Source organism: Convolutriloba macropyga, chromosome 6 (genome assembly GCF_964194025.1).
Source record: "Convolutriloba macropyga chromosome 6, txConMacr16.3, whole genome shotgun sequence".
Lineage (NCBI taxonomy): Eukaryota > Metazoa > Xenacoelomorpha > Acoela > Convolutidae > Convolutriloba > Convolutriloba macropyga.
The window spans coordinates 47,182,948-47,210,549 of NC_134473.1; the positions used below are offsets into that span (position 1 = coordinate 47,182,948).

The 27,602-nt window shown below is 33.7% G+C and overlaps 2 protein-coding genes across 6 annotated transcripts in view; one reads left to right on the forward strand and one right to left on the reverse strand.

Moving 5' to 3' along the window:
* Positions 1–27,602, forward strand: part of LOC142341716 (gamma-aminobutyric acid receptor-associated protein) — a 335,133-nt gene that overhangs the window by 78,781 nt on the left and 228,750 nt on the right. The window lies entirely within an intron of this gene.
* LOC142341712 (uncharacterized) overlaps positions 1–27,602 on the reverse strand; it is a 58,823-nt gene that overhangs the window by 31,090 nt on the left and 131 nt on the right. For 3 of the 5 annotated variants that reach the window (XM_075392872.1, XM_075392876.1, XM_075392875.1), the window contains exons 1-17: positions 27,261–27,410; positions 23,720–23,996; positions 22,702–22,794; positions 19,173–19,316; positions 18,778–18,934; positions 18,361–18,388; positions 17,807–17,909; positions 13,435–13,630; positions 10,817–10,929; positions 10,305–10,469; positions 9,682–9,884; positions 7,142–7,325; positions 6,661–6,748; positions 4,177–4,354; positions 3,437–3,552; positions 2,938–3,017; positions 2,256–2,461 (exon numbers count right to left, since the gene is read on the reverse strand). In XM_075392872.1, coding sequence (XP_075248987.1) covers positions 2,256–2,461; positions 2,938–3,017; positions 3,437–3,552; positions 4,177–4,354; positions 6,661–6,748; positions 7,142–7,325; positions 9,682–9,884; positions 10,305–10,469; positions 10,817–10,929; positions 13,435–13,630; positions 17,807–17,909; positions 18,361–18,388; positions 18,778–18,934; positions 19,173–19,316; positions 22,702–22,794; positions 23,720–23,821 — 2,156 coding nt within the window. In that variant the 5' untranslated portion in view covers positions 23,822–23,996; positions 27,261–27,410. Of the gene's footprint in view, positions 1–2,255; positions 2,462–2,937; positions 3,018–3,436; positions 3,553–4,176; positions 4,355–6,660; positions 6,749–7,141; positions 7,326–9,681; positions 9,885–10,304; positions 10,470–10,816; positions 10,930–13,434; positions 13,631–14,478; positions 14,582–17,806; positions 17,910–18,360; positions 18,389–18,777; positions 18,935–19,172; positions 19,317–22,701; positions 22,795–23,719; positions 23,997–27,260; positions 27,411–27,602 lie in introns of those variants that run through there. The other 2 variants (XM_075392874.1, XM_075392873.1) reach the window with 2 other exon arrangements.

A 27,602-nucleotide genomic window follows, 5' to 3' on the forward strand; every position in this document is an offset into this window, starting at 1 on the left:
ATTCATTCTAAGCGAAACAGATCTCCTTAAAACAATCTGTTTCATCTCGTTAAAAAAGCACTTGTTAAATTAACGTATGCAAAAAAACTCTTTTGAGGAAGTATTTTGAACCATTTATTTTCTGAATATTAACGGACTTTTGCATCTGATACGCTTTCCAGCTCATACAACAAAACAATGTGAAACCATCATTGAAATTAGTTTGGGAAAAGTTACTTGTGCATCATGGTGGGTATTTATATTTTAAAAAAAGAGCCGACGGTTGGTTGTTGTGTTGATGCCTAAGCCCTAATATTGTTTTTGTCTAAGCCCATACAATGGTTTTCAGGTTATGTTACTATTCAAATACAGATTGCTAACTTTCAAACTGCCGTTTCAAAATTTTCAATTGATTGTCATTATTTTCCAATATTTTGTCAAAATAGGGGAATAAATATGTAACGCTTGCTGTTTTACTTCAGTCAAATCTTCACTATCTGTTTTCACATCGTAGAGAAAAGAGAAAAACAACATTTTGTTGCCCTCGGGATCTAGTTTTGATTTATATTAAAACTGGATGCAAAACTTAAAATAAGAGGGAACAGTTTGAAATTTAAAATGTTGAAGGAAACATCGTAAACATTTAATGAAACATCGCCCGAGGGGTGATAGATTGCGTTGAAATTTAGGATAAAAAGAAATTGAAAAATTAGGAGTAAACTTAGTTACGCTAAATGCATTTCTGTTTTTCACGAGTAATTGCTTAAAGTATGGAGACTAAAAATTAACTATTTTGAATCTATTTGACCTAAAATTTTGAAAAAAAACAGTAATTTTTTTCCCAAATTTTGTTTAAAATTTTTAATATTTATATCTCTCGCTATTTTCTGCTGATAAAAACTATTGTTAGAATCATTGTTTCTCTTTTTTCTGTTCAACATTTTTTTTAAAAAAACTCGAAGAGAAATAATTTTCACATCTCTGTTTTTTGAAATGGCTCTTCAAACTGATCTTTTCAAGTCTCTGGGCGTTTCTGTAATTTGAAAATCTAAATAATGCTTTAATTGTGAAACTCTTCATAAAAAACAATGAGTTTATTCGAAAGTCAAAAGATCCAAACGTAAAATTTACTGACAACCAATATACCTCATTGCTACTAGACAAGAACTCTTAAGGACAACCTTTTACGTTTTGTTACATGTTAGACTCACAAGCAGAGGCGGAGTGCAAAAACTATCAGGAATTTTAAAGTTTTAAAAATTACTTATTATTTTTTAAAAACAATGATTTTAAATCTCTCCATAACGAATATTGTTTTTTTTCAAAACCCGCTGGAGCACATCTGAGAGAGTTTAAAAAGATGAGAAAGATTTCTGTTTCGTTATGCTATTGAAACAGCAAAGATGACTAATTTTCCGAAAAAGAAAAAGTTTCGTTTCAAAGTTTAGTGCCAAAATTACAATTACAAATTGAATTGCCTCCACAAGTCCACGCCTGGATATTAAAAGAAAAACAAAGAGTCCTACTAAACGGTGGCGAACTTTGAGTAAAGATCAGTTTTCAAAAAAAAATTAAAAATGTTTTTTTTGTGTTGTGGTTTCTATATTTGTGCGTTGAAGTGTGTAATATATGTGGTGAGTGTGTGTGTGGGTGTCTGTGTGTGTATGTGTGTATGCACGCGTGTGTGTGTGTGTGTGTGTGTGTGTGTGTGTGTGTGTGTGTGTTGTTTTTGTCTGTTGGAAAAAGACGACAAATTTTTTGGTCCAAACAGTACAAATAATTTTCCCCAATTAATATAGTTTATACAATTCATATAATTTATGCTCCCAACAGTTTCACTGACAGAAATGAATGGTTGCTTTTGAAACCTTGAGAGATATGTTGGAGCATAGTGTGCTACGTACAGACTCGATCGAGCCATCTTGTTGCTCTATCTTAGAATTCAACGTTTCTTTGGAGTTTGACAACAGTTGTTAATTTTGAATCTGATGAGATCTTTGTATTTCAAAGGAGTGAAAAAGGTTTTTCAATTTGAGGTTTTTCTGTTTCTCAAGAAATGAAGAAGTTATTAAATTACTCAAAAATTGAGATATCATTATTGCCTCGTGTTTTTTGCCTCCGAAATTTAAATAATTGGTCCAGCAAAGTTTAGCTGACAGTTCTCAGCACCGAAATAAGTTTGGAGGGTCGGAACAAGTACTTATAAACGTGGAACATTCCAGAACGTAGCTCAAATATACTGCAATGTGTTTCGTCTTCTTTTCAGCTAAATGTACCTGGGCTTGAAGTCGGTGTACTGGAGCCTGTTGGGAAATCCCTTTCGGCAGATACGGATACCCTCGAGCACACCGTTGCACCTCAGCTGATGCAACACCAAGTCGGGTTCTACCAGGGCGGGCGTCTTCCTCTCGTTGGGCACAATGCAACGGATAAAGTGGGGCTGGGTAGAGTGCAGGGTTGTCATCAGTTTGTTCAGCTGATCCTAAAACCACCACAAAATTGGTTAATGCAAGATTAATATTTATATTCTGGAACTCTTTATTGTAGATATTATGACCATCCATAATCGTCATCTTACACTTTTATAATGGTTTTTATATATATATATATATATATATATATATATATATATATATATATATATACATACATATATATATATATATATATATATATATATATATATATATATATATATATGTGTGTGTGTGTGTGTATATGTATATATTTATATATATATATATATATATATATATATATATATATATAAAACAATAATGGATACTCCCGCCTCTTATTAGCCTATACACTTTTTCTTATTCACAAATGACAATGGGAACAAAATTTTTGTTGCTGGGAGAAAAAAAGTTTAGCAGATTTTGCCTATTAGATATTTATTCAATGCAGCACATTAACAAAGGAGATCTGATCATTAAAAGATGAAGACTGTTCTCTTGCCTTGTGATTTCCAGAGATGGTCTGAGCAGAACCTCCCTTCTTCTTCTTGCCCTTGCCACCACCACCGCCGCCACCCTCGCCTAAACAGCACCACGCATCAATTATGTACCAATTACATAGCAAATATAAAAAGAAACATATTCAAGACCGCACAAAGAATTGCGGTCTGTTCTAGAGTAGGCAATGTTGCAAGATCGTCATGTAGATGTGTCCGGACAGATCAGTCCAAGAGAAAGTAGTCCCACAAACAAAACAAGTCCAAACTGCGACATATTCCCAGTTTTGCTATTTGGGACTGTTTTGTCCAGGATAACTCTTTCCGGGACTGTTTAGCCTGTTCACCTTTTGTACTATTTGACAAAAATCTTACAAGATTAAAAAACATGGTAGATTTTCTTCTGTTCTTTTTTGTTTTGAGATTCTATCTGTTTGTTAAAGAAAGTTTTGGACTATTGAGAATATCTGGAATGAATGAAATGAGAAAGAATGGTGATCTCACTGTCTTCGGTCTTGAATATCATGGCCAGCAGTTTGACATCTGCCTTTCCGAACAGTTCTGCGACAGTGTCGTTCATTGGATCCTTGTTCTTTTCCAGCCAGCTAGTGATGTTGTATCTATTAAATAAAAACAAAATGAGCATAACGCCACGCGCACCAACTCTTGACTAAATATTCAAGTTATCGAAATAAACAAAATTGTTTCAGAATAAAAGTTAAGGAATTCAAGCCACAACTAAAAATATAAATGAAAATGGTACAATTCGATTTTCGTGTTTCCCGAGCCAACCGTTAAGATTTGGAACAATTAAGTTTCAAATTCGAAAAAAATGAGCGTTGATTCTTTTTGGAGAAAGCTGGCCAAATTGAATTACCCATGCATTTCAAATTGAATGCACACAAACTGCAAAGTTCAACGCTTTCTTGAATATATGAAACCTAGTTTTTTCATTACGCAGTATTTAGAACATATTTCAATTAATAGTAGAGCTTCCATTTACAATTCTTTTGGCACTTTTATAAAAATTGAGATTTAATCGATCTCCCCTCTCACTGGGTGAGATGAAAGTTAATTGGGTGAGATGAGGGTGGTTAACCCTCTCATTTGTTGACAGGAAAAAAATAAAAAAAATCATTCCATTGTCTAACTCCCCACCACTGGGTTACTAGAAGAGCATTGTCGATACTTATCCCCTTGTGTTAGGAGACAACAGAAAGAGTAAACACTCCCTAGTCACTTACCCGACAGTTCCGGCATAGTGATGCAACTCGAAGTGGACGGGGTACTTGCTCTTTCCACCCACTTTGGGCTTGCCGTAAGACTTGCTCTTGCCAGCGTGGTTGTCCTCCAGCTTCTTCAGGAAGGTCATGTCAGTGGCCTTGGGCACAATGCACTCCTCCTCAAGGATGGACAGGATACCTTAAATGAAATAAGTTGATTTGCTCTAGAATATTCTTAACTGTTCAGAGATAGGCTCACGCAGTTGAATTGTACGCTGAATTCATGATCAAGTTTTTTTCAAAACTGTAACTTCAAAATTCAGCCGCAATGCTCAATGTTTACAAGAAAAAATATTTAAGACATATTGATGCAAATTTTAAAAATTAGACTTGTTCTATTTGTTTACTATGAGCTAATTGGCTATATCGATCTGTTGTATAGTTTGTTTCTGTTTTCTATTACTTTGTTGCAAACACTTCAGGACTAGAGTTTTGTGTCATCATTTTGTTTGTTCCTATCTAATTCTGCTAATTTTCCTCGTGAGTATTTTGCAACTAATACTTATTTTTGGTGTCAGATCAATTTACCCAATTCCATTTTACCCAATACCATTAAAACCAACCTGCCATTTTACCTAATGACAACTTCTAAAACTGTTGAAATTACCAGATCGACTATTTGGCATAAAACGCAGGTTAAGTGGCATTGGATAAAATGGCATTGGGCATAGTGACATTGGTTGAATGAAATGTTGGGTATAATAGCATCAGGTATAATGGCAATAGGGAAAATAGAATTTGGTAATTTTGACATATAAACCTTATTTATATTTCACCATTTTCAAAACTTAAAGACACAGCATATATATCTAAAAAACTTACATTTAGAGCATCCAGGATCAAAGACAGACGTTAATTTTATCTTCCGTGACCGTATTAACTTTCAAAACCACATTAAAATTTGAAGACAGAAACTTACTATACATATAAAAATAAAACTAATTATACTTTTTATATAAACTATATATATATATATATATATATATATATATATATATATATTTATATAAGTACATGCATATAAGTATATATATATATATATATATATATATATATATATATATATATATATATGTATATATATATGTGTGTGTGTGTTTGTGTAAAAAAAAATTTCAAGAAAATGTTCTCAGACTGTTACAGAAAATAGTTATTCGGGGTGTGAAAGTTTTGATATATTATTAAGTTGTAATATAGCATTAAGTGCTGATTCATTAGCAGGGTCAAGCAAATATCAAGGATATACTGGATTTTAAAGCAGAATAATTGAAATTGGCGCAGTAAGTTTTACCCTACCTACTGTGAAAAGCGTTTTGCGTAAAAAATGATTTAGTCACATCATCTCTTCAAAAAGGAAAATTTGGTGAGAAATAAGATCAGTGTTGAGCTAAAAAACTGCGAAACTCAAACGGCAGTTTCCCAGTATTCCCATTGAACGTTAGTGGTAGATTGTATAATGCTTGTTTAACGTGGAGCTTGATTGAAGTGTTTGTATCGTGACTGGTCGACACGCTCTACAAGGACGACTTTGTTCATTCAAAATTTTTTAGGTGAGCATATAGGTTAACATTACGTCGTCAACCCTACATATCAACTTTTTCCGGATTTGCGAACATGAGTGACGACATTTTGTCACCACTTACCGCGTGGAAAAAATGCGGTTAAATTGTGGGCAACAGAGACAAAAGGTTGCGGAAAATCTCTTCAAATTTATACTCAAAGCTTTGACGGATGAAAATTATAATTACCACTCACTTCATTTTGATAAGAAGTACTATTTATATCTCACTTTTTTCTCCTTAATGAGTTTCAGAAGCCTTGACGGATTGAAGTTTTGAACCCTTAATTTATGTTGAAAACTTTGACAGATTAAAATTATAATTACCCCCACTGCATTTTGATAATAAAACCTATTATATCCCATTTTTTCTTCTTTATTCAGTTTAAGAAGCCTTGCGCGGAATGTAAATACCTTAGCGTGGCTATTTACGACATAAATTTGTGGATAATAGTGACAGCCTTTCTCGCTTGTCAGATCCGTCAGTCTTTCTCGCTTGTCAGCAAAATCCGTAATCACGGATATTAGTGACAAATATTCTCAACTTTGAGAAAATCTGAGCTAGTTTCTCTTATTGATACTGTTGTCCGCGAAAAACTTTAAAATCTAAGCTTAAAACAAGGGGGAGCGGACAATGCTGACATTTGCGAGCAAATTTGCTTGCACAAAATGTAGGTTTGGCAACGTAATGAAACAGATTTTACGGTTTCATGTTAACAGTGGAACATTATGTGGGAATGCACATTACTGATCTTCAGTTTCAACTCAAATTGATGGGTAGTGTGTTAATTTGCTTAGGTTTTGAAGGTGGTTATTTTATTATGCTCAGTACTATAATAAATTCGGTTTATTCTTCTTGAGTGCAACTGAAATAAAGCGCTACTTACCCATGGGCTTCTCGATCAGCAGAATGGTCTCAGCCAAGTCCATGCCGAAATCGATGAACTCCCACACGATTCCTTCCTTCTTGTATTCCTACAAACAAACACACACCTTACCTTACTTTGTTACTTTAACTTATGATGCTGCTCATTTCATGTTGAAGGTGAATCTTCATACTGATCATCTTTGGCGGCAAAAAAAGTCAAAAAGGCTTCAAATTGCACTGAAACAATTTCCAGTTTTCGAAAGAGACATTCATTGTTTACACTAATAGCAGCTGAATAATGTAGTGTTAAATATTTCACCTTGAAAACATTTTAACAGCGGTTTCATTTTCTTGTCTGGCATCTTAGACAGGTAGAAATTTATAAGACCTCATTCGAGCAAAAATTATTCGCAGAACTGGCGAGGTCATATTGAATGATTTACTATCACGTGAATGCGACTAAGTGACGTAAAGATGTGTGACGTCATAATGTGACTTGCCTCCTGTTCCTTGACGAACATGTGGTGGTTGAAGAACTGCTGCAGTTTCTCATTGGTGAAGTTGATGCAGAGCTGTTCGAAGGTGTTCAGGTCGAAGATCTCAAAACCAGCAATGTCCAACACACCAATGAAGCACTGCCTGGGCATGTCTGTGTCCAGGGTCTTGTTCACACGGCCGATCAGCCTACAACGCAGAAACATACAAAAATTCGGCAAAGCAGTAAACAGTTGTATGTGAAGCCATATAACTGATGAAGAACACATTTTGTATGCTCTTACTTCTTATGGATCCTTTAGTTCAGTGTTCAGTATCAATCCAGATTAAATTTAAAACTACTTGGTTAAACATTATCATGGTTCTAATTTAAATTCATTGTCCATTAATTGTTTTTTTTTTCAATATTTTCAACGCTCCTCTGATTGGGTAAGTCAAAAAGAACCAATTGACAATGAAAGTCCCCTCTCATTGGGTCTCACGCGATTTAAGCTCTAATATTTCAGCTATAGTTCAAGATTTTTGCACAGTTTGTTTAATTTGCAAATTCAGTATGAAACTCTTTGCAGACCAAAAACGCACTTTCACACTTCTAAATATTTTTAAAGAGCTTGACAGCTTGCTGATCTTACACAATGAGCACCCTCTGATCACACTAAGACGATCAGATAGCAAGATCGCAATGCAATCTTGCAAGGTCACACAGAAATCGGATAATGATCGAATAATTATCTTCTAAGACTCTGTAAGGCGCGGCAATTTATTGAATGAACTTGTCTTAGCTTTTTACATTGCAAAATTTTATTGTTCCATCCACTTTAGTGGAGCCGGAACTCAACTGGGTTTTTTGTTCAGTCAAGTTTCGCCGATCGATATAGTCATCGTACGGAGTGATGAGTGGTTCCAATAGATAGCTTGTCAATCGTAGATAATCGAATTAAATAGTTATAGTGGTTTACAATTTTGTGAACATTAGCCACACTTCCGTTGTTTTGTTCACAATTTTTCGTAATTTTTGCTAAAATATTGATAGAATTTGCCAAAAACTATCAAAAAAACTGCTAAAGGTGGTCTTATTAGTTTAACGTTTAAAGATAAAAGAGAATTTTTAAAGCCTTTTAAGACTAATTTAACCGAGATTCGTCAAAAATTAAAAATTCATTTTCGATAAATTAAAATTTTTGTTTACCGAAATTCTCTATACGCAGCTACATTGAAGAATTACGTTTTCTAACAGCCGATTAGCAATTGCAAGACAAGCTTTGGTCTCATAGTTGATCTTTGCATTGGAAAAGGGTACGGATTGTATTTTGGCTCTGTCCATTTTTTTGCATTTTTCTCTCCCCAATATAAACAACGACGTTTTATTTAAAACTTCAAATAACGAGGGGAATTTTTCGAATTCTGTATTCTGAGTATAGTTAATGGTTTCTATGGTTGTAACAAATTTTTTTCCGGAATCTTAAATGAATTCTTGTTTTGCCAGCACATTTTGTTCTTTGTAGTCTTATGACTGGTTCTATTTTTCAAAAATCTTGTTCGCTACCTAAGGAGCTACTAGTTAAAAAATAGTAAATGATATCAAAAGTTAACTAATGGTTTTTTGCTAAAAAAAACTCGACAATTATCCAAAATTCATCAATTTTTTTGATAAACTGATTTGCTTGTCACATTAGCTGCTTTGCCAACATTTGTAACAATTTTTTGTTTCATTAAAATAGCATGCAATGCAAGACCAGTTTTGATCTAATCAAGGAACTTTACGGTCCAAAAACTGTTCGAATTGTAATTGGGCGCTGTCCACATCAGAGCGAAATCACTGACCGATAAAACTTATTTGCAAATGAGGGCTAATGAGATTACACTACATAGCAAATATTTTGCCGTTTGAAGCTTTCGCACTGTGTTTGCGTGAAATTGATCGTTGAATTTTGAGTTCTGCCTGTGTTCGTTGTTTTAGTGTACTTTTGATTGAGCCTCACAGAATGACAGGTCAATTCGGCTTCCTAGACATTTAAAAATATGGTGTAAATTTGGTATGAATTTAGTATTAAATATAGCTAATAAATTTTGTAATAAATTTACTATAAATAGACTTTTGGTTGTAAATAGTGCTTGTTGTTTTATTTGATTATATTGTTCGTCTTGTCTCTTAATCGCGTTAATGGCAAGTATCAAGGTATCCAAGCAGGTTTTTAAATTTGAAATTTGAAGTTATTTTTTTAATGGATGCAGCAATTATTTTTGAACAATATATGAATTTGTTTACATTACAGTCTACTTATAGTCTTTGTCTACTAGCTAAGACATTTTTGAGTTTAGTGCAAATTTTTATTCTTTTATAAAATAAAATCATAGCCTATGTTTATACGTGTGATCTTAAATACCCTTAATAGCGGCACTTACTTTTTCTCTTTGATCTTATTGCAGCCTCAAATACTAAATGAGCTTACGTGCTTTAAAATAGAGGAACGTTGATCTGTTGATCTTTTATCGTTCTATCTCAACTATTAAGGTACATACTCTATTGTGAGAATATACATACCACTTGAACATTTTGTCGAAGATGGCCTTGCCCATGGCGCTCTGAGCATAGCCCACTTGGTCAACAGTTTGACCTTTGGTCACGTACTCTGAGCCGACCTTCACTCTGGGCTTGACGAAACCCTTGAGCAACTCGTCAGTCTTCACTCCCAACATCTCAGAGGCCAACTCCGCATCTTCCTTGCCATCGGGCTCCGCGTTTTCCTACAATTTTCAATCCAGTTAGATCATTTAATGTACCTAGTAATAGTTCCAATTATGATATGTGCGTAATATCAGTGAAGCACCGATTTATAGCTCGCTCAATTATTATTTAAAAGTGTTCAAAACAGCTAAAATTGCTTTATTTCGAGTCTCCGTTAATAATTAAGACGTGGCAAAAACCTCCAAACCTTTTCGAAGTCCAAAAAAACAAAATTTCGTATAAATGATGTTAGCTTGCAAGAGTCCGTCTCAATATTTGAAAATCAGCAAAAAATGTTCGAGTAAGCTTTATTGATTTTTAAGCCATAACGTGGATGGAAGCACGAGATTTTTGGTGAAGCAAATTATATAAATGACTTTCAGAGATCATAACTGAATTTGACAAATAATGAAGATAACGCTTTGAAAAGGGTAACTGACCTCTCGGGGTCTCTGCTTGAACTTCATGTTACCCAAGTGGAGGATACCAGCACACAGTCTGTAGAGGTCAGCCTTCTCATCTGCCTCGAAGCCCAAAATGTCGAAGGCCTCGTCAGTCAGCTTAGCCTCCTCAGTATCATCGATGGACTTCACCACGTATTGACCCTACAACACACAGTCACCAATCGCAACAGGAAACTATCGTGGACCACTCAGAAAACAGTTAAAGTATTCAAAACTCGTAAAATCTTGTAAAATCAAATATCTTGAAGCACTTGGAGCTCATAACTTCATTAAAATGTTTTATAAGAGTTAAGCCGCAGTACGCTTTGCGAGCAAAATTTACTACAATAAATAATTCACACAGTGCAACCTAAACAAAAAACTCAAAAACGTCTTTCGACCAAAAAAAAACATTAGAACTTGGGGATCCGGATTTAAAAACTCAAACGGTGAAGAGATTTGAGAAGATAAGAAGATAGTGCTTGCGGATTTAGAATAAGCGTACATACATCGTGGATGAACTTGTAGTCCTCTGGTTTTCCAGAGAGCTTCAGTTTCTCCTTCAGTCCTGGCACACCAGGAGATAAGATCTGGTAGAAGATGTGGTAACACCTCTCCATGCCTACAACACACAACACATACAGATAATGAGTACAATCACAATCGTGCAAATAAACACGACGCTGGCCTTTCCTTGAGCGTATTCTGTCTTTCTATTTTGTTAAAACCTTCATTTCTTGACTTCTCATTTTTAATTTCAAGTTACACAACATTACGAGGCCAATGTCCGAAAAGGCAAATTTCGAAAATTTTAGCGTTTTGTGGAAACAAGGCAATACGTTGTAAACACTTTACAATTTGTGTAACAACTTTTCACATTGAAATAAATTACCAAATTCCATGTTTTTGACCATGTAATAGGCCTAAAGCGTTAATGCCAGAAATTTCTTAGTAATTACTTCAGACCGAATACGAAGAGTTGTTCTCGTTAATGAGATAATTGCAAAACTTCTAACTATCTTCCTAGTCCACAATTAGTATCGATCGAGAAATTTTCGAAATTAATTACTAATTAGGCTTTCTTTCAGTCCGGTTTAATTGACATTATCTTACTGCATGAGGATATGAGTTACTCATCGTGAAAACTAGTTTCGGATGCATCCAAACATGAACTAAATTCGCTTACTGTAAATAATCTCCACGCACGCCATAACCCTAATCTTAAAACATGGTCGTGGAATATAGAAAAAAAAACAAATAATTCAACTATTGGTCAGAATAGAAATAATACAGCTCTTTCACTAAAATATATTCTTGCTCACAATTTAGGGGGCGGGGTTACTGGTTCAAAAACATGACTCACACATTAAAATGAGGAATTATACGGCAATCAATCTGCCGCACAATTTTTTCGCGGAACTCATTTCCGTCAAAAATATTTTGCGGTGAAAAGCAGTTTTCTTTTTTCAACTTCCAATTTAAAAGTGAAAAACACTGACTGGAATTTCCATATAGGGCACCGCCATTTGCTCCACAAAATTTGAAAGTATGTTTCACACGCACAATGTATTCCCATAGGAAAATGAAATCTGGTAATGACAACGAGTAATTTACTCAAAAATTTGGTACAGGTACACGCCGGTAATAGAAATTTTATAAAAGCTTTGAAGCACCTCTGATAAATGGATTTATCATGGTTTTGGTAATTTTCTGCCAAATTTAATTTAAAAAAGAGATCTGGCAGGCATCCACTGAATATCTCCGACTATTTTGTTGGCGCACAAAATGAAAAACTGATGAAAAGAGAAACCGCGAAATTTAAAAGATTTCGCGGCGTATTATGCTTGAATTAAATTGACTAGTTCATCTCTTGTATAAGTTATTGTGAAATTTAAACTCCACCGATTCTCCGTGAGGATATAATGCCCCCAATGAAACACAAGTTTACCAATTGTAATTAACAGAAACCATTTTCGGTCTGAGGTACGTCATTTGTAATCAAAAACAATTTGTTTAGGCTAGCAAAATAACACCATAAATCACGAATGAAGATATCTGGGCCAGAAACATCAAGATAAAGATACAGTTGAAAACAATGTGAATAAAGAAAAATAACAATTAGAGCTATTCATTCCGATGCAGTTCTCAGATATTTTGAACATTGCCATTCGTTTCCTAAATTTGCCTCAAAAGTCAGATCTTACAAATTTAAATTTCATTAAAATCTGATGATCAGTTCACATCAATGCCAGTAATTGAAACAGATTGCAGACAGCACATCGCGAATTGCAAATGCTTTCGGTACTCCGAATTTTAATTGCACAAATCAAAAATGCATAGAATGGTAATTCCCACTTTAAAAATTTACCGAATTTTTTCTGCTAGAACGGTTAAGTTTTTTCTAGAAAAAATTTAGCCCTACCTGATTTATTCTACAGTGCGTTAATCTGAAGTTCTAATCATTTTGTCGCACCTTGTAATGCTGAAAAAACTTAAAATAAATTTTTTAATAAAGTTTAATTTCGTAAGGAAGATTGTTTTTATCTTGTTGATGATATCATTACTTAGCAAAAATGCATCTTTCTGTTTTTGCGATTATTCAGTATTTCGTGGACAACAATGGCACCTATTTTAACTTTGCCTCTCTTTTATTCATGATGAAAAAGGGGCCGTGAAAAAGAGCGACAAGTTCGAGTTGAACGTCCTTGGAAATTTACGGTGAATTCCAATATAGACAATACAGACTAAAATTATGCCAAAAACGAATGCATTGAAAGCTCTGTTAAAATTGCTTTTAGATATAGATAAAGCCCTAATTTTTCATCATTTCTTAATCATTCTTGTCACATTCATTCAAATTTTTAGCCTAAAAGACTTTTGGAGGCCAATAAATGCAAAAATAATCTTCAGAAATTTTCATTTAATTTAATCTTAATTATCGGCCATATATCGTCCTCAAAAAAGCACTTTTAATCGTTTTCAATCTACTGCTGAATTACGGTACTCGGTAACATGAGAATGCTATTAAATATGGTAAAATTATGCTAAACCGATGCACATAGGGTGTTTTGATTTGTTCTCCCAAAGAGCCAACTAAACAAAATGCAGACACCCAAATATCACGTACCTTCCATCTGGCTAGTGACACGAGCCTTTTCCAGCAGGTAGTGCTCAATGTCGGCACCCGACAGTTTTCCCACGCTAGAGAAGTGGATTCGGATGAATTTACCGAATCGAGACGAGTTGTCATTTCTCACGGTCTTGGCATTACCAAACGACTCCAGCACAGGGTTCGTCTGCACGATCTGGTCCTCGAGTGAGGGCTAAACAGACAAGGAATAAACATAGCAAACAAAAATAAGCAATGGAATTGTTTTTAGGAGCAGAAACAACGAGTATGGAAACTATGGAGATCTTGTTAAGATTGTTGAAAAATATTTATACCATACGAATTTTTGCATGTTTGCAGTACTACAGAAATATGCATTCCTCCTGTCAAAAAATCAAAGTCATCAGAAGATATATTCTTTATCATTGTGATTACATGTGTTTTGACAAGTTTTTGCAAAAAAAAATTCCCAACGTGATCGAATAATATCAGATCAACCATACGCAAGCTAAATCTGGTGAATTTATAAAGATTTTATCAAAAGTTAATCATAAAAATTGTATTTGAAGCATACTGGTTGGTTGTTCCTGTTAACAAGATCTATCACTAAAATGAATGTTGTTCACTAGAATAGTGTTCCATAAGCATCTATGTATGTCATTTCTTTCTCTAAATATATTTACAGTTAAAACTCGTTAGTATGCAAATTAGTTTGCAGCAAGCGCAGAGTTATCACCAACATCCTACGGGTTCAAAACAAAACTTAGTTTTTTTTAAAAAAGTCACCATTAGCTTTGTTGAAGTTTAACTGATCGTTTTTTACATTGCAGAAAGAACGAGCAAGTTGAAATAAAGAAAATTGTTTAATTTGGCTGGAACTTTACTATAACTATTATGCGTACAAAAGATTTGAACCCAAATAATGCATTCTAATTGGTTAGTAATGAGCTGTGGACTAAAAGAAGGAAAAGAAATTAAGTTTAGATCGCATCCATGATTTCAATGTACAGCAGCCATAAATAGTCTTATAGCCGCATTCTTTTGTTGGTAAACATCTGTTACCTTTCCCAGTCGATTAGAGGACATGTCGCTATTTTGCCCAATTTGAGCGAAATAGTAGATGACCTTTTTGGTGTTTTCAGTTTTGCCGGCGCCCGATTCGCCCCTGTAGAGGTCAAACGGTCACATATAGGTCAACACAAAATCTTATACAATAATGGACCTTGACCCTCAATAACCATCTCTGATTTAAAACAGGGGGTACATTTCGAAATTTGCTGATACCATTTGAAAACGCGTACAAGTTTGGTTTGGGTAAAATTGAAAACATTACTCATTGGACTTTAAGCACAAAAACACCGACCAAATTCCTTTTCTTTCCCTTGAGGTGAAAATATGATGAAGGGTAAATATTGGGTGTGTACGTGAACAAATAAGCATCACTGCGTGAACAGACACGTGAAGAAATTTTAAATGTATTTGATTAAAATGTGAAAAAGTGAACAAAATTAAGTGATATTGAAATTGAATGAACGTTTGATAATGGTGATCAAAATTGTGAATGTGATATAAATGCAATAGGTTATTCGACAACTTTTGAGTCACTGCCTTGAAATTATTTCAGCAGGGCCAAATAATGAAAAGTATTCCTGGGACTTAGCACGCAGAACTTTTCAGTACTGAACCAGTGTAAATCCAGAAACTGTACACAGACTTTTTACACTTGTACCTATTCTGTTCATGTCAAAATATACCCTGAAGTTTTTTTCGGGGTAAAATTGTACTCCTGATTTTATCCTGATTTTATCCTGAACAGTGATCATGCAATTATACGCCTAATTAACATTATTGTTTTAAACCTGTTTCAGTACTGATTTTGCATCAGTTGCCAGGAATTTTCGCACCCTAATACATCACACTCCAAGTATATTCACATCATACACTCGGCATATTCAAAGTTCCTTTTTTCTAGACTACTATTTGAATTTAGAAGCGTTTTGGCAACTTAATATCTTTTAAACCATTTTGACATTTTTATACCTTGCGGTATTTGACTATTATCATAAAGAAAGAGGTTGAGAACAGTTTAAAATGTGCAAACGTGAGAATTAAAAACTGATGGGAAACGCTGCTTGAAATTGACGTTAGAATGCAATAAATTTCAGATAATTTTTTTAAAACTATCTATGAAAAAAGCAAAACAAAAATTCTATTTGTTATAAAATCGAATCAGCATTTTTCTCTACAAAAGAACTTCGAATGAGATTTTTTGGGATAATAAAATTATTTTTGCGATTGATGAGAAACAAAAAAATGAAACTACGCATAGTTTTTGAAACTGTTTTTGAAATAAAATTTAATCTTCTTTTGTTCATCTTTTGTTCATCGAGTTTCTGCGATTTTATGGCATCGAATTAAACAGAGTGAAACGCAAGAAGACATAGATCACGCTGCAACTTTTTTCAATTTTTTCAGTGCTCTTGTCAAGCGACATCTCTATAGACCTATTTGAATGTCTCTAAAGCGTTGTATTCATTATTGTTATGGATAATTTATACAGTGTTTCGAAATGGAAATCTCAACTAAGCTAATATAACTTTGTGAGTGCTCCTTTGTTGCATAAGACAATTCCCTGGTCTAGATCACACAGTACCTCATAAAAAACATAGTATATCATCATTTTCGACCTTGATAGGGACGTTTTACAGTTCTTCAGAAATCTGAGTATTAAAAAAAATTCATGTAGAGACAATTTACGAAACTATACAGTAGTGATTGCAAAAATTCAAAAATTATAAAATTTTGTTTCCGTTTGCTTGATAGTTCAACTCATGAACCCATCTATAACATTTCACCAAGCGGAATTGATTGTTTAAGGCAAAGTGGATGAAAAATTGACACTCAAATAACTTTGCCGTAATATCCATCTTACATCAGCATTTTAGCTGATCAGTGTTCTGGTCTATCCCATTCCAGGCACAATATTTTAGCCCCCCATTATGGTATATTTACAGTAATTGAGGGTTCTACCCTATAAGACCAGTAAGCCGGGGGCTATGATGGGAAACAGCCCAGCGTTATTTTTGCAGTAGCTACCACAGAAATGTTAAAGACATAAAATTTGTCCTTATATATTTCACGCGATTAAAACTGAGTTGAAAAATTTTGAAAGTTAAAAAGACCTTTAGAACATTTTTCTTAGAACAATTTAGATCGGTTTCAAAGGAATTTAGATGATTCCTAATTGCCAGAAGACATTAATGATGTATGATATCATAATTTTTACATTTGTGTTTTCTTTCTTGAAAAAACCACCTTAGTTAGTGGGTCAAAGATTTCAATGTAAGCACAAAAATTTGGAAGAAATTATGAGAAGAGCAATGTCATCTTTTTTCGTTTGTGAAGCATTGGTTGAGCAGATTAAATTTTTCATGCCATTTTAAATTTGCGAGATTACACCATCTTATGCTTGACGATGTTTCCATTCAAAAAAATAAAGTTAAAACAAATCTGCCAATTTTGCATTGAGAACTTTAAGGGTTCAAATTTTGAGCTCTGTAGGTCAGAGAAAACTTCGGTCAGTTACTAGTAGTTACTTTATACAGTAATCTTTAAGGGCACCATCTTTGTCATCTGTAGTTATATTTTACATTTGCTTTTATTTGTTATCACGTTCAATTTTATGGGCTTCAATCATTATAATTTTGGGAAATTAGCTGTAGCAGGTACATAAAGAAAATCATTGTTACTTTTACGGCAATCCAATTTGAAAAAACTTTTGTCCATCCGACACTATGAAAATAAAATGAATCTTGACAAAAAAACAGTTGGTTTAGTTGAAATGTGGAGACACATTTGATGTGTATGTAAAGATAATTATAGACACTCGTTAACACACATGAAAAACAAGAGCAAAGGCACGCAATAAATAGACAACAAATCGGCACAGTAAATGGGGCTTGTGATTTCATTAAAAGAAACCCAATGAAATTCAACTTGATACTCATCGATAAATCTAATGCTATATGCACCTCTACGACTGTATGTTTCAAACTAGCAAATTAAGTATTCATTAGAAACAACTCAGTCATCAAGTTGTTGACTTAACGAAGTTTTGACATAAGGATGTTATCAAAATTGCTGATGATTCCTTCAAATCTTTTGGCAAACTTTCCTTTTCAACATGTCCAAATATATTCAAACAGTCGAAGACTTTTAAAAATTTTTAAATTTTTTCTGACTTATTCCTTTTGTGGCTCAAAGATGATGCCAAATATAACAATGGTTATCAATGAGTGTCAAGTTAAGTATCATTGGGAAGTGAAGATGCGCCACACAAAGGCTAAAATCACTCGTAGCGTGGTGGTGTAGGGTGAGGGGCAGGGGGTACCTTAGAGTCGCCGCTCTTTTTCGCAGTGGGATCCGAGCCAAGAAGCGCGAAATACGAGATGACTTTCTTGGTGTTCTCGGTTTTACCAGCACCAGATTCACCGCTAGAGGTCCACACAAACATTATTATCACATTCAATATTTGCCGCATGAAGGCCACATAAGATTTATCAAAACATGAAATTTCACTACCAAAAGCCCTAAGAGAGTTACAAAATTAAGTAATAATTCGTTCATTGCAAAACACGATGGCGTTCTCGTTTAATTGATCATAATGCATTCCTATGAAAATGCTAAAAATTTACGTTTTTAAAGTTTGCTTGTCGTTCGAAGTTCGCATAAATCAAGAATATCAACTAATTTAGCAGTTCAAGTTCAGAAAGAGTAATTTAATTTGAATTTTTGTTTATATTTCAGATGCATGAGAGATGTTGTAATACTTGGTGTAACCAATTTCTGAGTAATTGCACGGGAGGTTAAAAATCATAAATGACACCATGAACATTTTTAACATTTTTAAAATTAACTCCATCTAAATGAAAAGATTGAACTCACGTGATCAAGATGGACTGATTCTGCTTCTCTGAAACAAACAAAATCAATTTTCATTTAAGTTTTTTTTAACAAATCACGTTTAAATTGAAAAAAAAAACGATAACCGAAACGCAAGTTCTTGAAGCTGAAACGTAAAAGAAAGCTTGAAAATTGTTAACACAAAATGAAACTTTTCTTTTAATTTGATTGGCAACATCTTGTTTTTCTTTTAATTTGATTGGCAACCACAACACTGGAACAAATTTTACTACTTCAATACAACTACAAGTTAAAAAAACATTTTTGATCGTGTTGCCTGTAAAACTTTTGTTTTTATAAATATAGCTAAGATCTAAATCCATAATTTGGGATGTGAAATAGATTTGCTTTCTTTTTAATGAGGGAAGGGGGGTTGGTGGGTTGTTTAACGTGGCTTACCCATCAACATGTCAGTGTATGCGTTGTCAGAGATGGCGAAGACGTGAGGGGGCACCTCAGTCCTCCTCTTGCCCTTGTAGTAGTTCACACACCTGGGCCCATAGATGGGCAGACGCTTGTAGGGGTTGATGGCCACACAGAAGAGACCCGAGTACGTCTACACAACACAACAACAACAACAAAAATTAATATTTATAATAAACAACAACAACCATTACAAATAAACGCGAAGCAGAGAAATTTGCAAATAATGCAACTAATTTACAAATAATTAGAATGTTTTGCATTTTTCCTTGTCGCTAAAACGCCTTCTCGGCCAATTTTCCTAGCGGCGCAATACCAGTTTTGGCTTTGTTGCATCTTTTAGAATTGATTTAGATGACGAAGTAACTTACGTAGATGAGGAACTCGACGTATCGGCTCTTGAGATTGTGGAGGATGGAGGCCTCGTTCAGGTAGGTCAGGGAACTCATGTCCTCCCACTTCTCGAACTTAGGAGGGTTCACAGCTCCAGTGTCGTCCTTCTTGAACGTCTTCTCCTACACAACACGCAACAACAAACATGAAGAAGTTAAGTTCATCTTTGTCTCGGTTACCATTGTTTTAAACAGTCGGGTGGGGGGGGGGTCATTGGAGATTGGATGATTTTTCATACTCCCCTTGTCACTATGGAATTATTTTACAGAAATATTTGGGCTAATAAACAATTTAATCTAATTTTTGCATAATAAACAACTTTTTGACATGATACATTGCAGGCTCTACACACTCGCATTGGTCAATTGCCTCTTTTCATCAAAATTTAGACCTTTCAAGGCTTACTATTTTCAATCTTTATGACCAACCAAAGCTCAGCGAAAAAGACTGATTGTCAAAGCCAGAATTCAGGAAGAATAGTTTTTCAGAAAAAAATTAAAAAACAATTTTAGAAAAAAAACTGGAAAAAACTTTTTCAAATTGTCTGTTTGACATTTTCAGAACAAAGAAAAAATTTGAACAATTTTCAGTCAGACAGCGAATATTGCTCAAAAATGTGCTCAAAAATGTGCTCAAAAACACTGTGAAAAACTTTATAAAAAGCAGAAACAAAACAGCCATAAGCATAAGTAAAGTATGATAATTGAAAAAATCGATAAAGCGACCAAATAAAAATGACGCCTATCACACGTCAACTGAACTTTCAAAGACACAGCAAAATTTGCTTGGACGGCCCAAGAAAATTAGCCTACTTTTGAAAACTGACACTCTTCGGTAAACGAAATTTGTATCGCAATAAGACTCCAATTAGTCAGTGTCTTTTGAGGTTTACACACCTCTTCTGATAATTGCCAATTCAATTAAGTCTTCCAGTCAACGCAAAAATGATTAGTTTACACCAATTAAAGATTTTTTTAATGATCAAATTTTCAAAAGTATCTTGAGATTGTTGACACAATATATCAGAAAAGACAACAGGTTTCATCAATAGTTGTATGTCTTAACTGTTTTTATTGCTCTAACATTTTTTCAAAATGAGGGAATATATGTCAGGTCGGCTTTTTCCTCAGTTACGTTTTCATTTTCTTATTATCGATCGTAGAGGAAAAAAGAGAAATAAAGTTCGTAGCTCATAGATGCTAGCTTCATTTTTATTTCTAAAAATACCAAATTTTTTGCAGGTATTATGAGCCCTTAAACAATTTTGCAGGAAAACAAAAAAAAAAGAAAAAAAAAGAAAAAGGGGGCGGGGGTATTAAATTATTTCTTGATTAAATAATTCAGTTGAGATAAAGTTGTTAATATATTTAATATTTTATTAGAAAAGTTATATTGAATTAGAGAGCTTTGCTCAAAAGCAAAACAAAGCACAATTTCGTTTAACTTTACGGTAAAACAAGTATTCAAAAGATAAAAAATAAAAAACAATTTTTTTTCTATTCACGGTATCTTTTCTTCCTTTAGATGACTGTTTTCGGTTTCTATATTTCATTAACGTTTTTAAAAGAGTGCAGATCAAACAATTTGACAGATGACGCTAAAAACCTATTAAAGAAAAAATGTTCTACGTTTTTTTGAACATTCCAATGAAAATTTCAAAAACGGTGCTTTCTGCTTTACCTCTGATGTTTATTAGCACTGAATTAAATCTAATTGTACACTTGCGGTACTCCTGATGTGCACCAAAACCAAAACAAAAAACAACAGAACCAAGAAAGAGAAAACAAAAAATGAAATATTTCATTCATCTATTTGAGTATCTCGAGAGTTGACTTCTTGAACAATTTTATGCAAATTACCTTTATTTTGCGAGCTGTTTGAGTCAACGGCGGAATTAATTTAATTTTATTATACTTTTTCTACTAAAAGATCAAATATTTTTTAGAGAAAAACTATGTTTTGTCGAATTCTGCGTGGGTTCTCGAGGCCCGAAAAGCGCAGAACAAAAATTGTTCAAAAAAGCTTTTTTCTGTTTTCTGTTGATTATTCCTGATGCCTCAATTAACTCTTTAATTTAAGCTTATAACTGGTTTAGATTGAGTTGTTTTTGATAACAGAAAATTTAGAGCACAAATTAGAATGGTTTTGCTTTAATTCAGAAATAAGGAACTGGAATAGGTAATTTTTTGGGAAAGTGGAAAGTCAAGATTGTCCTTAAATATCTGAGCTAATTCACTCTATAACTTGTAACTGTGCATCCTAGCGTTTCAGGGGGATTTTTTTCAGAAAAATTAGTCAATGAAGCGGTTCTTTAAGTGTAAATCAGCAATAAAACAAGTTAAAACATGAAATCAACGCACACCAGATTGCGTTTTCTTCAAATTCAGGTCCATCAGTTTACCGGCTAGAAAAATATTATCAAAAACCTCGTTCTCTTTCTGTTATTTGTAACGTAAGCATTGAAACGAAAGAACTATTTGGGTTGCTTCAAATTTTACCATATTCAAAATCATGCGATTGCAGGACGAAAGACTTAAAACTAACTTGAATTTAACTTCTTGCTAAGCAGAACAAATGGGACACAAAAATTCTACTCCAACTTCTCATTTCATTTTCCCTGTTACCTAAAATTATTGTTCGATCTTTTGAACTTTAAGCGTCAGTGAAAATCTGTGTGTTATCGGAACATAATTCATAACGCAATTGATTTTGCATCTGTTAAATTTTTGTCAACATTTGGGTTCTGAACTGCTCATTTATCCAAATTAAAAAGTTGAGAACAGTTTGAGCTTCGAAAAGATCAGAGTCACGGAACTTATCGTCTCAGAATAAAGAAAAGTTCATGACCACCTTGAGACCAATATGGGAAAACTCGCACAAGCCGTGTTGTTGCTTCAAAAGTTATATGGGGTTGAATTTAAAAGATCATTCAGTTTTTTTTAAAGAAAATAAGAACTAATAGTTTGGAAAAGATTTTAGTTCTCTAAAATGTGTCAGAATCAGTATGAATTGCTGTTTCTTTTTTGAGTTCGAATCTGTGGACTAATGAGAAGAAAGTTTGATAAAAAGCAGCGTTCAATGGCTGACTATAAGACTTTTTTGTCTGCAACCAAAACAATAGCTCATTCCACGACATTTTTTCAAATAGTTTTCAAGTTTCAATTAATCTTTACTCTGGAATTTCTGATTCCGTGCTTGTTCAAAAAGCCCTTAGTTTCTCTATAGGTTATTATTTTTCTTCGAACATTAAATTATTTTTCTTCAAGCATTAAAATGAAAAGATTCATTTTAATACTTTGATTGTTTTAAATTCTATTTGGTTTTTAAATGAAAAGCAAAATGTTAACCAAAGACTTTTGCAACATAACAATTTGCTCGAAATAATTTCGGCTCTTAACTGTATTTTTTGTCAATATGGCTACCATTTGTTTTATTATGGCTATCATTGTTTGGTATTATTTTAACAGTTGCTATGATTTTGTTGTAATTGTTGATGTTGTTATTTACCTCGTTGCTAGGCATGGTGACAGTGACGTTGTTGTCGTCCTGCTTCACAATGTCAGCCATCACGTATCCCTCTTTCTTGTCAGGCACCCACACCTACACACATAACTGTTGCTATATATGTGTAAAAACAGTGTAACACAAGGTATTCCAACCTTTTCTGTGACTTACTATCGCCTTATGATCATTGAGAGAACACAGCAGACATACTCTATGTTTTTTGCCATACCATAAGTTAAACCATCAAATTTTTATCACCCGTAGGGTCAAAAGAATGATTAGATACAATTACAAATTTTACAAATTCTTCCGCCAGAATTGATAAGTCAGTAACTGTACCCAGTTGAAAATACATAAATAAAAATACATTGGCGACGATAGTCAATCTTACGCCCCAACTTCAAACAAAAAGTGAAGTGCTCTTGTTTGAGGTTGGGGCGTAACGCTGACTTGAAAACCGCAGATGCAAGGTCTCAAAACTTGCAACGTACGTGCGTCTTATTCTAGCAAACTTACGTGACTGCGCTAAAATGACTTGGAAATTCTTGCTCTAACATCTCAAACCAATACTCGGTTCCGGACGAATGCCAGATTTTCTCAGTTACTTCATCAGAGGCACGTAACGCTGCTTATGTATGTTTATTCATCAACAATTTTCTGACCGATTACTCGTTATTTTTAAGCTTACCAGTTTGATACCTATATGAAGTAAACAAACAAAAAAAACAAACAAAAAGACTAAAGTTTCTAAATAATTCATTACGCCACAAAAAATACATTTTATTCGTGTAATTTTTCACGAACTTATCACTGTTTTCCGCGAGAGCTGTTAACAACGTGTCATTCGGTCATTCGGGCAAAAATGAAAAAAAAACCTAATTGACGAAAGGTATTACCAAATGGAGAAATAAATTTCAGACTAATTGAAGCCATATTGTCATCATAATGTACGTTTTGCGACGTAATGATGTGAACGAAAAATGAGTTTAATATTAAGTCAATGGTGGGGGGGAGGAGGTACCTTGCCCTTGACGTCACCACCAGAAGATCCGATCTCGACATTCCTGACCAGATACTTCTCCATGTCCGACTCATCCATACCAACGAAACTCGGTCCGGGCATTCTGATTGGCTAGCTTGTCAGCTACTGATACACGTGCGATTTGCGAATAAGAATAGATATGATATTGTTTGTGTTGTTGTTGTTGTTATCCGATTGGTGTGATCGGATCGGCGTGTCCAGTTGAACAGTTGAGAGACAGAGAGAACAGACTCAGTGAGAAACAAGAGGAGATTTCCTTAAATGGAAACACAACTAAACAATAAATTAAGGTTATAATAACAAATCTAATAAATCATCGTTATCATCATCATCCAAAATGTTGATTGAAACCAGACTGGATTAACCAAACAAAACATGAGAAAAAAAGTAATTTTTCAAACAAAAATTGATGTTCATTAACAGAGGTAGCAATAATTTAATTCGTTTATCGAAAATTTTGTGATAACAGTTTGGTAAGCTGGTAAGCTGTTAACTGTTCCAAGCAATTTTGATTGAACTTTGATAAACAACTTTTACGAAGTTTTTTTTGCGAAATTGTAAATTTCACCGCAATTTCACCTGATTTATTATTACTGCACACTTCATTGCAAAAATAAGGGTACAATTTTCAGTTCATTATCATTATCAGATAAGGCATGATAAATATACAAAAAGTAATTACAGAACAAGATATTGGAACACTACAAATTGTGGTTAATTTTGTAAAGTGGTTTAGTGCATTAAAGATGATTTTTCGGCCAAACATTTGTTTTTATGTTTGCTATAATTAAAAGTGACAAAAATGCCAAATATTTGTTGGCCATGTAAATTTTGCTTGTACAATTTAACACAAAAGTAACATGATCGTGTAAATATAATGGTGAACTAAAATTGAACAATCAAAAGGCTGGCCAAAAAATGCGCAGTCTTCGTAAAGTTCGAAAAGTTGTTTGAAAAGTTTACAAGGATATAAAAGCGAGGAACAAATGAAGAATACTTTGAAAACCCAAGAAAGCAGCGAAAACTTTCAGTCCATTCATCTCAGTTAAAACTATCTGCTCACATACGTACCAAAATTTTACCAGCTAAATTTTCATTCTTTTTGTCAACAATTATGAGAAAACAGTCATCGTTGTTCGAGGTCGACACTTTTTGAGAAGACATATGGCAGATTTCCACAACTAAAAATTCTAGATTGCCACTGTTAGTTCAAAAAACTGAACATCTGTTGAGTGAACAGCGTTTAAAAATATGTTTGCATCAGGCAAAACAAATATTCAAATTAATAATCTATTCAAAAAAATACGTAAAATACGTTGGTAAAATACGTGGAAAAAATAAACCAACAAACATGGAATTGATATTGGCACCTAAGCAAACATAATGTTATATGGTGTTCAACAATGGATTCAAAAAAAGTCCGCTGTTTTTTTTCTATCTCAATGGGGTATAGGATATTAGGCAAAAACTCTATTAGGCAAACACATTTTTTCTATCAATTAGGCAAAAATGTGGAACAAAAGTTTTGTGAACATTAGGTAAATACAAAATAAAACACTCAAAAGTGGTAGTTCAAAAACCACTTGACGCTATAAAGTACTCACAATTCTCTAACATTTGTCTCTACGCAATCATAACTGAAAAAAACGGTCTCATTTTTTTTCTTAATATTGAGCATTTGCAGCAGCATTTTTTTATCTTCATCCAGCATCTATAACAACATTTTTCACGAATTTTCCATAACTCTAAACAGGAGAAAGCAATGATTTCTAATCATGTTTTCCACTTTTGCATCCGTATCTTTTGCCATTTACCTTTGCCCATGTACTTTTTGAGTGCTTTAATTGGTATTCGCCTAATGCCCACAAGAAATTTGTTCCCAATTTTCGCCTAATGGACACAAAAATGTTTTCGACTAATCGAGTTTTCACCGAATATCCCATCCCGCTTCTAAATGATACGCAAAAAATTCACAAAAGAGAAACTAGCTTTTTGGCATATTTTGTAGTTAGTAATTTACTAAATGTAGTTACCGGGACGAAACCAGCCTTGAAACCAAAGAAAATCAATTTCCGAGACCGCTGTTTGCACTCAACTAAAAGGAAATGAGTCTTAGAAAATTATTTTTGATGGGGTTAAAACCAGAGCACTTAATTTTGAAAGAACGTTCTAAGAAGTTGCGACATGGAGAAAAACAGTGTCAAAAAACCAAAGAACATATTTAATGTAAACAAGAGCGTTTACTGGAAGCACTTTTGAAAGTGCTTCTACTATGGCAAACAAATGCGATCAGAAGTTTCAGCGCCGAGAAGTTTTGTTGAGTTCAAATTTCAAACATTTTCTTAAAATTAGGGCCAATAATGAGAAAAAAACAAAACTTAATGCAATTTTTCCATAAGTAAAATCTCGAACACACAATTTCACGGATCAGTTGCGTTGCTTTTCATCCGCAATTGTTTCTTTCGAAAAGGTGCAAAGGCATTGTGCAAAAAATTTTAGTATCTTTTGAAGATAGATATTGTAAAAAAACTGGGCATAATAAATTTAAATAGTAGGAATAAGAATTTTATCAAAAATTTGGGCGAGACGTGAAGCAGACAAAAACGTTCGATTGAAAGTTTTATTTGTCGAAAATCAATCTAGGTATTTGTTTCACTTGATTGCAATAGGCAATGGCAAGCATTTGCCCTCCTATTTTCTGTAAAATAAGTTAAGGGGAGTGAAATGCTTTAGCGACAAAATCACGAATCTATTTACAGTTAAAGCATAATTCTCAAAGTGAAAGAGCTGACACAGAGATTTAACTTTTATCAAGGAATTTTGTCTTAAACAACTGCATAACACGAAAGTGCTTCAGACATCTTTATTCGCAACAAAAAATATTCTCAAACTTAGAGTAAAATATAATAAAAAGAGTAATTGCACCGTTGCCACATTGTAGATATTTTGTAAAGTTATTCTTAAGAAAACTCTATCTTTTTTATAGAAAATCATTTATACATATTTATATATTATATTTTTTAGTATAGAATTTTGAATAAATTTTAATAAAAGACATGCTACAACCAAATTTGTTCTTATGCCTCATATTGAGTTTCAGCTCTTCTAAAAATATTGACTGCCAATTGTATTTGATGAATGTGAGATTTTTTGTAGTTAAAATTGATCATCCACAAAATTTAATACAATTCAATTTACTCTGATGTGCTAATTGAGACTAAAGAGGTGAGCATAATTTGATCAGATCTTTATTGTCATTATGGCTGTGGTAATTACACAAATAAAATGGCGCATTGGTTCTTTATTAGAACTTAATAAGCTGGTTCACCTATTAATTTGCCAAAAAATTAATTTCGAAGGTTAAAAAGGTGACTCACCACTTTGATTAAATTCACTCAATCTTAAAACACGTATGTTTATATTCCCTTATCTATACAAGTAGCAAACTTTGCTGTGCAAAATTGAAGAACAATTTTTGGGGAAAATTTGTAAGGAATTACAAGACGTAAGCTGAACTAACCTGCTAATGTAATCGCTGAGGGTAGAATGAAGGTTTTTGCTTTTGCTCAAACCAAGACCCAATTCTTTTATGGCTAAAGGGCGCCTACGCAAACTGGGCTCAACTTTACAGAATTTGTTCAGCAAAAAGGGGAATATTCCTTCAATTTATTGTATTCTAAGACGTTGTTCACTTTATAAGTTTTACTTTACACTACCATAGGTGGCGTGTCGAATTAAATAAGTTTCCAGTTTTGAACAAAATTCACAAAACTGCGAATTGCCTGTTTCCTATTTACACTGTATGAAATAGCTCAGTGGTATTCATACTCAGGGAATTATTTCTATATTTCAGATATATTCA